General features: G+C 46.3%; 1 protein-coding gene across 1 annotated transcript in view; it reads left to right on the top strand.

Moving 5' to 3' along the window:
* The first annotated feature begins 2,338 nt into the window (after positions 1-2,338).
* Positions 2,339-13,828, top strand: part of LOC139375770 (collagen, type VI, alpha 1) — a 60,664-nt gene continuing 49,174 nt past the window's right edge. Inside the window, exons 1-9 of the mRNA XM_071117601.1 lie at positions 2,339-2,647; positions 4,147-4,276; positions 5,806-6,006; positions 6,568-6,727; positions 10,850-10,963; positions 11,119-11,139; positions 11,241-11,261; positions 12,026-12,070; positions 12,375-12,428. Of these exons, the coding sequence (XP_070973702.1) occupies positions 2,560-2,647; positions 4,147-4,276; positions 5,806-6,006; positions 6,568-6,727; positions 10,850-10,963; positions 11,119-11,139; positions 11,241-11,261; positions 12,026-12,070; positions 12,375-12,428 (834 nt within the window). The 5' untranslated portion in view covers positions 2,339-2,559. The remainder of the gene's footprint in view (positions 2,648-4,146; positions 4,277-5,805; positions 6,007-6,567; positions 6,728-10,849; positions 10,964-11,118; positions 11,140-11,240; positions 11,262-12,025; positions 12,071-12,374; positions 12,429-13,828) is intronic.

Genomic DNA, 13,828 nt, shown 5'->3' with positions numbered 1-13,828 from the left:
ACCCTAGCTCCTAACCCAAAACTAACCCTAGCTCCTAACCCAAAACTAGCCCTAGCTCCTAACCCAAAACTAACCCTAGCTCCAAACCCAAAACTAATCCTAGCTCCTAACCCAAAACTAACCCTAGCCCCTAACTCAAAACTAACCCTAGTTCCTAACCCAAGACTAACCCTAGCTCCTATCCCAAAACTAACCCTAGTTCCTAACCCAAAACTAACCCTAGTTCCTAACCCAAAACTAACCCTAGCTCCAAACCCAAAACTAACCCTAGCTCCTAACCCAAAACTAACCCTAGCTCCTAACCCAAAACTAACCCTAGCTCCTAACCCCAAACTAACCCTAGTTCCTAACCCCAAACTAACCCTAGCTCCAAACCCAAAACTAACCCTAGCTCCAAACCCCAAACTAACCCTAGCCCCTGACCCAACACTAACTTTAGCTCCTAACCCAAAACTAACCCTAGCTCCTAACCCTAGCCCCTAACCCAAAACTAACCCAAAATAACCCTAGCTCCTAACCTAAAACGAACCCTAGTTCCTAACCCAAAACTAACCCTAGCTCCTAACCCTAGCACCTAACCCAAAACTAACCCAAAACTAACCCTAGCTCCTAACCCAAAACAAACCCTAGTTCCTAACCCAAAATGAACCCTAGTTCCTAACCCCAAACTAACCCTAGTTCCTAACCCCAAACTAACCCTAGTTCCTAACCCAAAACTAACCCTAGTTCCTAACCCAAAACTAACCCTAGCTCCTAACCCTAGCTCCTAACCCAAAACTAACCCAAAACTAACCCTAGCTCCTAACCCAAAATGAACCCTAGTTCCTAACCCAAAACTAACCCTAGTTCCTAACCCAAAACTAACCCTAGCTCCTAACCCAAAACTAACCCTAGCTCCTAACCCAAAACTAACCCTAGTCCCTAACCCAAAACTAACCCTAGTTCCTAATTAGTTCCTAACCCAAAACTAACCCTAGTTCCTAACCCAAAACTAACCCTAGCTCCTAACCCAAAACAAACACACACACACACACACACAATGCAGCTTCCAAACAGCCCTCCCACTCTCCTTTTTCTCTCCCTCTCTTCTTTCTCTCTTTCCCCTCTCTCCCTCTCTCTTCTTTCTCTCTTTCCCCCCTCTCTCACTCTCTCTCTCTCTCTCCCTCTCTCCTTTGTCTCTTCCCCTCTCTCTCTCTCTCCCTCTCTCCTTTCTCTCTTACCCCTCTCTCTTCCTTTCTCATTTTCACTTTCCCCCCTCTCTCTCTCTCTTCTTTCTGTCTTACTCGTCTCTCACTCCCTTGTTCTCTGACTCTTGCTTCCCTCTCTCTCCCCTTTCTCCCTCGACCTCCACCCGTCTCTCCACTCTGTAAACATATTTTTCTCTCTGAAACAGTGTTCTTAATGGAAACTCTGAGTTTAGGCCAGATTCCCTCTGTAGTCTCACAGTCTACACACACACACACACACACACACACACACACACACACACACACACACAAACACACACCCCAACCCCCAAACACTCTCGACATACCCAACTCCCAACTCCTCCTCCTCGCTTCCTTTCAAAACCACAAGGTGGCAGTCTAACTCTTTCTGGGAGTCACAACCTCTCTCTCTCCCACCCCCCTCCCCCTCTATTCCCTCTCTCTCGCTCTCTCTCTCTCTCTCTCTCTCTCTCTCCCTCTCTCCTTCTCTCTTCCATGTCAGGTCAGATCTGGACACTGAAGTAAAACAGATGTCTTGAAACTCTTCCCTCTTGCCTTCAGCAACATAGTCACACACACACACACACACACACACACACACACACACACACACACACACACACACACACACACACACACACACACACGCTAGAGCGAGAGAGAGAGAGAGCAAGATAGAGAGTTATTTCATTAAACATTGGCTAAAATATATATACAAAAGAAGGACAGTAGCGTTTGCCATCTGTTTTTCATAGTGTACTTAGACTGAATGTGTGATATTGATATAACATGATTGCACTGTGTAGACCTATGTTACACCAGGTGTAACGTATTTACTAGGAAATAAATTACATTATTTACTAGGAAGGCTGTCAAAACAAAACTACAATCAAGCACAAGTTGATTTTCCCTCTTCCAGATGTTTGCCATAAGGTCCCTTAGACACTGGGAGAGGCTGACTGAATCACCACTAAAACGAAATAAAGACGTCACCACATCAAGCTACAGATGTCGGTCTATACGAATAGTGTGTTTCTTATGTAGATATGCATGGGCGTTGGACCCTTCTGCAATCTGGATCATAGCATAGTTACTGCGTGAAATGTACTTTCTTCTGAAGAGGAAGGCGCGTAAACTCCTCTTCTTCCTCCCTCCTATTTGCGAGGCGTTCCATGTGCTGGTGCTCTGCTGCGCGCTCCCGTGTTGGCTCGGGGTTTTAACTGACTAACGGAATTAGAACATTGACTGAGCTCCGGTTTCATCCATCTTCTGAAGTTCAGTTCGGAGGTTCGGGTTGGAGACGGCTGGGAGTGTTTTGGGTTTGAAAGTATAGTTTTAACCGAATAAAGGCATGGAGGCTCATGGAGTTCTCTCTCTGCTGTGCGTTGCGCTGTGCGCTGGGGCGCTCGCACAGCAGACCGACAGACCCAAGTTCTGGGGTGAGTTTATAAAGTTTGTTTCTAGATAAGAAACGGATTTATTGTTCCTGGTTGTCCAAGTATTGTATGTCTATGTATGCTATGTAATTAATAAGGAACTAAACAAGCTCTGTGGGATGAGAAACAAGGTAGAAACCACGGAGAACGAACGAGAGAGCGAAAATCGGGATGGTTTCTGGCGTGTCTCTGCGTCTTGGCCAGATGTTGCGTTGGAAGTTTAACAAACAGCCTGTAGGAGCTACAGAGAGCTTAGTAAAATAGACTATGCTTAAATCATATATTAGGCCGTGCCTAAACTAGCAGATATGCTGAGCTGGTTTGGTCGTTGGTCCTACTGTATGTAGTTAGGCTACAGTCTATCTAGCTCTCACAGCTGCATATTATGCTTAGAGTGGGATAATTAAAATGTTACCCACAGCCTAACTTACCACTTAGGGGAGTGAAACTGACCTTAGGGGTAATCAATCACTCAATCAATCTGTGTAAATTGCTGGGATTTGAATTTAAATCCTATGCAGGATGCAGAATCATAATATTTCTGAGGTTGTTGATTGAATTGAGGCCTTAGTCTAAACATATTGTAGTTGAAATATTACTTTTATTTTGTTATTCGAAGTTGTACAATTTAGTACAAATTGCTACAACAGTTTTGTGCTTTACATTTTTCTTTTACCCTTTTAGACTTTATGACCAGCTTCATTACATTGGTGGCAGCAGTGGGATGTAGGCTTAACGCAATAAACTATAGTATATATTATAGCATCTCTCTCTCTCTCTCTCTCTCTCTCTCTCTCTCTCTCTCTCTCTCTCTCTCTCTCTCTCTCTCTCTCTCTCTCTCTCTCTCTCTCTCTCTCTCTCTCTCTCTCTCTCTCTCTCATATATATATATATATATATATAGCAGTGGGATATAGGCCTGCTTAACTCAATAGTTGGCAACCAGCTAGTTGCCAGTGTAACGGATGTGAAACGGCTAGCTTAGTTAGCGGTGTGCGCTAAATAGTGTTTCAATCGATGACGTTGTTGAAGTAGTAGTTCCCTTTGCTCTGCAAGGGCCGCGGCTTTTGTGGAGCGATGGGTGACGATGCTTCGAAGGTGACTGTTGGCGTGTGCAGAGCGTCCCTGGTTCGAGCCCAGGGCGGGGCGAGGGGACGGACGTAAAATCTATACTGTTACACCAGCTGAGCCGGATCACTCTCATTTTCCCAACCAGTCCTGAGATTCGAACCGGCAACCCAGGGTTGTGATGGAGCTCATATAATTAAAGATGGACTTTATGATAACTCTGACTTGTGTGTGTTTTCTTATTTTCATTGACGGACTAGGAACAGTGGGTTAACTGCCTGTTCAGGGGCAGAACGACAGATTTGTACCTTGTCAGCTCAGGGATTTGAACTAGCTCTAACCACTAGGCCACCCTGTCGCCCATATACAGGTGTCAGGTGTTTGTTTCTGTTGAAGATATTTCCTATGTTCATGTTTACTTCGGTGTGTGTTCAGAGTGTCCGGTGGACCTGTTCTTTGTGCTGGACACGTCTGAGAGTGTTGCTCTGAGGGCCAAACCTCCCAACTTCTACATCGACCAGATCAAGAGCTTTACTGAACGCTTCATCATGGAGCTCAAGGAGATGTAAGATACACACACACACACACACACACACACACACACACACACACACACACACACACACACACACACACACACACACACACACACACACACACACACACACACACATACGCATACACACACACTATGACTGCCGATTACAGAACACTGATACTACTTGATGAGTACACAGTGTTGTTCATTGTGAATGTGTCCATTTGCAAAAATGCTGCCTTGTTTGGATGACCCAACTGCTGGGTTGAAGGCTTTGGGTAACTTAATTGGGTTGTTTCTTTAAAAGGAGCACGTGTGGGTTGTTGACGCTGGGTTATTAAGATATGACCCAGAGGGTCAGATCAGAAGACTGGAGGTGTATCATGGTAGGGGCGTGGCTTTCAGATAGTTATTTTTGGTCTCCTGTGAGAGTAAATGTAATTCTGTTTATCCCTGTTGTATTGTTAAGGTTCAACACTGACACTTTTGTAGCTTTAATTAAGCTTAAACAAATGTATGAGTTCCTAAAAAGCTTATGACTATACCAATGTTGGGATAGTTACGACTTTGTTACAAAATGTTGTGAGCAATGTAAAATTATTCATATTGTATTAGAATATGTAATATTAAAATTAACATGATGGAACAGGAATGACATTTACTCTCACAGGTGGCCAAAAACAACTATATGAAAGCCACGCCCCTAATATGCTGGCTTCCTGAAAATAACCTATGGATTAGATTAAAAAAGACCCAGCTGCTGGGTCAACCCAGCATGAAAATGAATGTAAACCCAAATGTTGGATAAATTAATCCATGTTTGGGTAATCCAAACCAATATGTTGGATTATTCACAAAACCCAACCCTTGAAGGGTTCTTTGGCTGTCCCCATAAGAGAACCTTTTGAATAACAATTTTTTGGTTGCAACTATAACTATTCTGGTTCCAAGTAGGACCCTTTAGGGTTCCATGTAGCTCCATTTCTACAGAGGGTTCTACATGGAACCCAAAATAGTTTTACCTGGAACCCAAAATAGCATTTACTATGGGGACAGCATTTACTATGGGGACAGCATTTACTATGGGGACAGCATTTACTATGGGGACAGCATTTACTATGGGGACAGCATTTACTATGGGGACAGCATTTACCATGGGGACAGCATTTACTATGGGGACAGCATTTACTATGGGGACAGCATTTACTATGGGGACAGCATTTACAATGGGGACAGCATTTATTATGGGGACAGCATTTTGGAACCATTTTTTCTAAAATTGTAAGTCCTGTTATAGGTAGATCATGTTATAGGTAGATCCTGTAGGTCCTGTTATAGGTAGGTCCTGTTATAGGTAGATCCTGTTATAGGTAGGTCCTGTTATAGGTAGGTCCTGTTATAGGTAGGTCCTGTTATAGGTAGGTCTTGTTATAGTTAGGTCCTGTAGGTCCTGTTTGAGACTTACTGTAATGGTAAAAGTAATTTACCTGTAGTTACATTGTTTTGTGTGATTTGACATATCTATTTCTCTCTCTGTCTAATATCCTTGTTGCTAGGCGCCAGCCATGTGACCGCTCCCTGACTTGGAACTCCGGAGCGCTGCACTACTCTGATGAGATCATCTTAGTGCGCCAGCTGAGTGACATCGCCACCGAGCGACAGGCGCTCATCAGTGACATCAAAGGCATCAGCTACATCGGCAAGGGAACACACACTGACTGTGCCATCAAGAGAGGCATCGCTGAGCTGCTCATAGGGTAACACACACACACACACACACACTAATATATTGTTAGAAATGCTCATGTCCTCCTCCCGGGTGGCGTAGTGGTCTAAGGCACTGCGTCGCAGTGCTGGCTGTTTCCACCAGGGATTCTGGGTGGAGACCAGGCTCTGTCGCAGCCAGCCGCGACCGGGAGGCCCATGTGGCCGCACACAATTGGCCCAGCATCGTCTGGGTTAGGGAGGGTTTGGCCAGCAGGGATATCCTTGTCTCATCGCGCAGTAGCGACTCCTGTGGCAGGCTGGGCGTAGTGCACGCTAACCAGGTCGACAGGTGTACAGGGTTTCCTCCGACACATTGGTGTGGCTGGCTTCCGGGTTGGATGGGCCTTGTGTCAAGAAGCAGTGCGGCTTGGTTGGGGTTGTGTTTCGAAAGACGCATGGCTCTTGACCTTCGCCTCTCCCGAGTCCGTGTGGGAGTTGCAGCGATGAGATAACTACCAACTAACTAAGTAACGCTCCCTAATTGCCCTCTGACCACACTGGCCCCTCCCAATGGTTTTTCATTCTCCTTCCTTCACTGTGTGTGTGTTCAGGGGCTCCCACTACCAGGAGAATAAGTACATCGTCGTGGTGACGGACGGTCATCCTCTAACAGGTTACAAGGAGCCCTGTGGGGGGATACAGGAAGCTGCCAATGAGGCCAGGCAACACGGGGTTAAAGTCTTCTCTGTCGCCATATCACCTGACCAGGAGGTATGACACACACACACACACACACACACACACACACACACACACACAGACCTAACCCTTTTAACCTGACCATGAGGTATGATATCATTGTAGCAGAGGTAGGTAACGTCGTCTGACTCCTAAAGACTTGCATTGGCTCTCTGAGCTGTAAGGCAGAGGCTTTAGCTAGGTGGACTAACACGGAACCCAAACCGGCTGCTCTCGTGCGTCATCATGCATACATTTATTTTGCCCCCCCCACACCAAACGCAATCACAACACGCAGGTTAAAATATCAAAACAAACTCTGAACCAATTACATTAATTTGGGGACACGTTGAAAAGCATTTGACATTATGGCAATTTAGCTAGCTAGCTTGCGGTTCTATTTTAGCCCTTGGCAACGCAGACGCTCGTTGGCGCTTGCGAGCAATGTGGATGCAATAATTGAATAACATAGATTTCAACATTTATTTTGCAACGCTCGCGCACCTGTATAACAGGTGTCTTGTGGCACGCAGGATACCTACGTTTCTAAATCTGCCCTCTGCTGGGCGGCAGGTTCATCTATTTACAGAGGATCCATAGCCAGAAGGTTGTTTGTACAATTACCAGGTCTGGTGATAGATAGAAGGAAATTAAGTGTCTGGCAACCGTCCAGAGGCCTGCTGGTTTAACATCTCTGCTGGTTTAACATCTCTGCTGGTTCAACATCTCTGCTGGTTTAACATCCCTGCTGGTTTAACATCTCTGCTGGTTTAACATCCCTGCTGGTTTAACATCTCTGCTTGTTTAACATCTCTGCTGGTTCAACATCTCTGCTGGTTCAACATCTCTGCTGATTTAACATCTCTGCTGGTTTAACATCTCTGCTGAGTTAACATCTCTGCTGGTTTAACATCTCTGCTGGTTTAACATCTCTGCTGGTTTAACATCTCTGCTGCTTTAACATCTCTGCTGGTTTAACATCTCTGCTGATTTAACATCTCTGCTGGTTCAACATCTCTGCTGCTTTAACATCTCTGCTGGTTTAACATCTCTGCTGATTTAACATCTTTGCTGGTTTAACATCTCTGCTGGTTTAACATCTCTGCTGGTTTAACATCTCTGCTGCTTTAACATCTCTGCTGGTTTAACATCTCTGCTGATTTAACATCTCTGCTGGTTCAACATCTCTGCTGCTTTAACATCTCTGCTGGTTTAACATCTCTGCTGGTTTAACATCTCTGCTGGTTTAACATCCCTGCTGGTTTAACATCTCTGCTTGTTTAACATCTCTGCTGGTTCAACATCTCTGCTGGTTCAACATCTCTGCTGATTTAACATCTCTGCTGGTTCAACATCTCTGCTGGTTTAACATCTCTGCTGATTTAACATCTCTGCTGGTTCAACATCTCTGCCGATTTAACATATTTGCTGCTTTAACATCTCTGCTGGTTTAAAATCTCTGCTGATTAAGCATCTCTGCTGATTTAACATCTCTGCCGATTTAACATATTTGCTGCTTTAACATCTCTGCTGGTTTAAAATCTCTGCTGATTTAACATCTCTGCTGGTTTAACATCTCTGCTGGCTTAACATCTCTGCTGGTTCAACATCTCTGCTGGTTTAACATCTCTGCTGGTTCAACATCTCTGCTGGTACTGTGACTGACCCTGTGACTGACCTGCTCCAGGGGTCCTGTACTGTGACTGACCCTGCTCCAGGGGTCCTGTACTGTGACAGACCCTGTGACTGACCCTGTGACTGACCCTGTGACTGACCCTGCTCCAGGGGTCCTGTACTGTGACTGACCCTGCTCCAGGGGTCCTGTACTGTGACTGACCCTGTGACTGACCCTGCTCAATGGGTCCTGTACTGTGACTGACCCTGCTCCAGGGGTCCTGTACTGTGACTGACCCTGTGACTGTCCCTGCACCAGGGGTCCTGTACTGTGACTGACCCTGCTCCAGGGGTCCTGTACTGTAACTGACCCTGTGACAGGGGTCCTGTACTGTGACTGACCCTGCTCCAGGGGTCCTGTACTGTGACTGACCCTGTGACAGGGGTCCTGTACTGTGACTGACCCTGTGACAGGGGTCCTGTACTGTGACTGAAACTGTGACAGGGGTCCTGTACTGTGACTGACCCTGCTCCAGGGGTCCTGTACTGTGACTGACCCTGCTCCAGGGGTCCTGTACTGTGACTGACCCTGCTCCAGGGGTCCTGTACTGTGACTGACCCTGTGACTGACCCTGCTCCAGGGGTCCTGTACTGTGACTGACCCTGTGACTGACCCTGCTCCAGGGGTCCTGTACTGTGACTGACCCTGCTCCAGGGGTCCTGTACTGTGACTGACCCTGCTCCAGGGGTCCTGTACTGTGACTGACCCTGCTCCAGGGGTCCTGTACTGTGACTGACCCTGCTCCAGGGGTCCTGTACTGTGACTGACCCTGTGACTGACCCTGCTCCAGGGGTCCTGTACTGTGACTGACCCTGTGACTGACCCTGCTCCAGGGGTCCTGTACTGTGACTGACCCTGTGACAGGGGTCCTGTACTGTGACTGACCCTGTGACAGGGGTCCTGTACTGTGACTGACCCTGTGACTGACCCTGCTCCAGGGGTCCTGTACTGTGACTGACCCTGCTCCAGGGGTCCTGTACTGTGACTGACCCTGTGACTGACCTGCTCCAGGGGTCCTGTACTGTGACTGACCCTGCTCCAGGGGTCCTGTACTGTGACAGACCCTGTGACTGACCCTGTGACTGACCCTGTGACTGACCCTGCTCCAGGGGTCCTGTACTGTGACTGACCCTGCTCCAGGGGTCCTGTACTGTGACTGACCCTGTGACTGACCCTGCTCCAGGGGTCCTGTACTGTGACTGACCCTGCTCCAGGGGTCCTGTACTGTGACTGACCCTGTGACTGACCTGCTCCAGGGGTCCTGTACTGTGACTGACCCTGCTCCAGGGGTCCTGTACTGTGACAGACCCTGTGACTGACCCTGTGACTGACCCTGTGACTGACCCTGCTCCAGGGGTCCTGTACTGTGACTGACCCTGCTCCAGGGGTCCTGTACTGTGACTGACCCTGTGACTGACCCTGCTCCAGGGGTCCTGTACTGTGACTGACCCTGCTCCAGGGGTCCTGTACTGTGACTGACCCTGTGACTGACCCTGCACCAGGGGTCCTGTACTGTGACTGACCCTGCTCCAGGGGTCCTGTACTGTAACTGACCCTGCTCCAGGGGTCCTGTACTGTGACTGACCCTGTGACAGGGGTCCTGTACTGTGACTGACCCTGTGACAGGGGTCCTGTACTGTGACTGACACTGTGACAGGGGTCCTGTACTGTGACTGACCCTGCTCCAGGGGTCCTGTACTGTGACTGACCCTGCTCCAGGGGTCCTGTACTGTGACTGACCCTGTGACTGACCCTGCTCCAGGGGTCCTGTACTGTGACTGACCCTGTGACTGACCCTGCTCCAGGGGTCCTGTACTGTGACTGACCCTGTGACTGACCCTGCTCCAGGGGTCCTGTACTGTGACTGACCCTGTGACAGGGGTCCTGTACTGTGACAGGGGTCCTGTACTGTGACTGACACTGTGCTCCTCCCATGTGTTGCTGGGTGTTTGTGTTTAGTCCAGGCAGAAGGACCAATAGATTTAATGGTCAAGTACTACGGTGTTCCAGAACACTTATTCACTCGTGTTGACTTGACGTTGGTTTAGTTATGAGGTTATTCTCTGGTCACTGACATGGTGTTGACTTGACGTTGGTTTAGTTAGGAGGTTATTCTCTGGTCACTGACATGGTGTTGACTTGACGTTGGTTTAGTTAGGAGGTTATTCTCTGGTCACTGACATGGTGTTGACTTGACGTTGGTTTAGTTAGGAGGTTATTCTCTGGTCACTGACATGGTGTTGACTTGACGTTGGTTTAGTTATGAGGTTATTCTCTGGTCACTAACATGGTGTTGACTTGACGTTGGTTTAGTTATGAGGGTATTTTCTGGTCACTAACATGGTGTTGACTTGACGTTGGTTTAGTTATGTGTACATTGATAACTGTGTGGATATATATAACTTTGTATACCTGTATGTATTGATAAGGTACTGATAACTGTAAATATTGAAAATTGATGTATGTATTGCTCTCTACAGGACACAAGACTGTCAGTGATTGCTACAGATCAGAACTACAGACAAAACTTCACAGCAGCTGACAACAGCAGATCCACCCAGCTACAGACCATACGCAGTATCATAGATATGATCGTACGTATCACCTCCTCTCCTCTCCTCTCCTCTCCTCTCCTCTCCTCTCCTCTCCCTCCTCTCCTCTCCTCTCCTCCCCTTCTCCCCCCCCCCATCTCCTATCATTTTAAAGTGTAAATGAGTCTCTCTAACCTCTGATCTACTTTCTCTTACAGACCAATGAGACCAAGGACGTGGTATGTCTTGCCTACAGTAATCATTAGCACAAAGTCACATTCATCTGTCTTTCTGTGTTTATTGCCATTTATAACGTTGATTTTTTACATCTGATTTTCAGTGCTGTTCTTTCGACTGCAACGTAAGTAACCCCTAACCCATGATGACCCCTTTATAACAGGTTGTTCTATGAAGGCTCTCTGAGTGACATAGCGGTGACATAGCGATATGACCCACGATGACCCCTTTATAACAGGTTGTTCTATGAAGGCTCTCTGAGTGACATAGCGGTGACATAGCGGTATGACCCACGATGACCCCTTTATAACAGGTTGTTCTATGAAGGCTCTCTGAGTGACATAGCGGTGACATAGCGGTATGACCCATGATGACCCCTTTATAACAGGTTGTTCTATGAAGGCTCTCTGAGTGACATAGCGGTGACATAGCGGTATGACCCACGATGACCCCTTTATAACAGGTTGTTCTATGAAGGCTCTCTGAGTGACATAGCGGTGACATAGCGGTATGACCCACGATGACCCCTTTATAACAGGTTGTTCTATGAAGGCTCTCTGAGTGACATAGCGGTATGACCCACGATGACCCCTTTATAACAGGTTGTTCTATGAAGGCTCTCTGAGTGACATAGCGGTATGACCCACGATGACCCCTTTATAACAGGTTGTTCTATGAAGGCTCTCTGAGTGACATAGCGGTGACATAGCGGTATGACCCACGATGACCCCTTTGTAACAGGTTGTTCTATGAAGGCTCTCTGAGTGACATAGCGGTATGACCCATGATGACCTCTTTATAGCAGGTTGTTGTGTTCTATGAAGGCTCTCTGAGTGACATAGCGGTATGACCCATGATGACATCACTGATGATGTGTTTTGTCTGCAGGCTAAAGGAGGTCCCAAAGGACCAGTAGGAGACCTCGGGTCCAAGGTGGGGCTCACACACACACACACACACACACACACACACACACACACACACACACGAAGACCTAAAGACTTTTGTTAGCTCCCCAGGTTAATGCCTAGGATTGAGCTCAGTGTGTTAACCTGGTCATCATAGCTAGTGTCTGATTGTTATTATGTAGTGACGATTTTGAATTCTAATTCTCCACTCCTCTCTCCACCTCTCTTCCTCTCTCTTCCTCTCTCTTCCCTCTTCCGGTCTCCTCCCTCTCCTCCCTCTCCTCCCTCTCCTCCTCTCTCCTCCCTCTTCCTCCCCTCTCTTCCTGCAGGGTGAAACAGGTAGACAGGGGATGCCAGGGGAGAAGGGAGACATCGGGGTAGATGTGAGTACCTGTGAACACACACACACTGTTAGTCTATAGAATCATATATTCTACTAACGATCAGGATTAAGAAACACTGCTCTATTCTACTAACGATCAGGATTAAAAAACACTGCTCTACTCCACTAACGATCAGGATTAAGAAACACTGCCCTACTCCACTAACGATCAGGATTAAGAAACACTGCTCTACTCTACTAACGATCGGGATTAAGAAACACTGCTCTATTCTACTAACAATCAGGATTAAGAAACACTGCCCTACTCCACTAATGATCAGGATTAAAAAACACTGCTCTATTCTACTAACGATCAGGATTAAGAAACACTGCTCTACTACACTAACGATCAGGATAAAGAAACACTTCTCTATTCTACTAATGATCAGGATTAAAAAACCCTGCTCCACTAACGATCAGGATTAAGAAACACTGCTCTATTCTACTAACGATTAGGATTGAGAAACAATGCTCTATTCTACTAACGATCAGGATTAAGAAACACTGCTCTATTCTACTAACGATCAGGATTAAAAAACACTGCTCTATTCTACTAACGATCAGGATTAAAAAACACTGCTCTACTCCACTAACGATCAGGATTAAGAAACACTGCTCTACTCCACTAACGATCAGGATTAAGAAACACTGCTCTACTCTACTAACGATCAGGATTAAGAAACACTGCTCTATTCTACTAACGATCAGGATTAAGAAACACTGCCCTACTCCACTAATGATCAGGATTAAAAAACACTGCTCTATTCTACTAACGATCAGGATTAAGAAACACTGCTCTACTACACTAACGATCAGGATAAAGAAACACTGCTCTATTCTACTAATGATCAGGATTAAAAAACACTGCTCTACTCCACTAACGATCAGGATAAAGAAACACTTCTCTATTCTACTAATGATCAGGATTAAAAAACCCTGCTCCACTAACGATCAGGATTAAGAAACACTGCTCTATTCTACTAACGATTAGGATTGAGAAACAATGCTCTATTCTACTAACAAGTAGGATTAAGAAACAATGCTCTATTCTACTAACGATCAGGATTAAGAAACACTGCTCCATTCTACTAACGATCAGGATTAAGAAACACTGCTCTATTCTACTAATGATCAGGATTAAAAAACCCTGCTCTACTCCACGAACGATCAGGATTAAAAAACACTGCTCTACTCCACTAACGATCAGGATTAAGAAACACTGCTCTATTCTACTAACGATAAGGATTAAGAAACACTGCTCTATTCTACTAACGATCCGTATTAAGAAACACTGCTCTATTCTAACGATCAGGATTAAGAAACACTGCTCTATTCTACTAATGATCAGGATTAAGAAACACTGCTCTATTCTACTAACGATCAGGATTAAGAAACACTGCT

Source organism: Oncorhynchus clarkii, chromosome 20 (assembly GCF_045791955.1).
Source record: "Oncorhynchus clarkii lewisi isolate Uvic-CL-2024 chromosome 20, UVic_Ocla_1.0, whole genome shotgun sequence".
NCBI classification, from domain to species: Eukaryota; Metazoa; Chordata; class Actinopteri; order Salmoniformes; family Salmonidae; genus Oncorhynchus; species Oncorhynchus clarkii.
The sequence above is the reverse complement of the archived record's forward strand: the minus strand, read 5'-3'. Positions and strand labels throughout refer to the sequence as shown.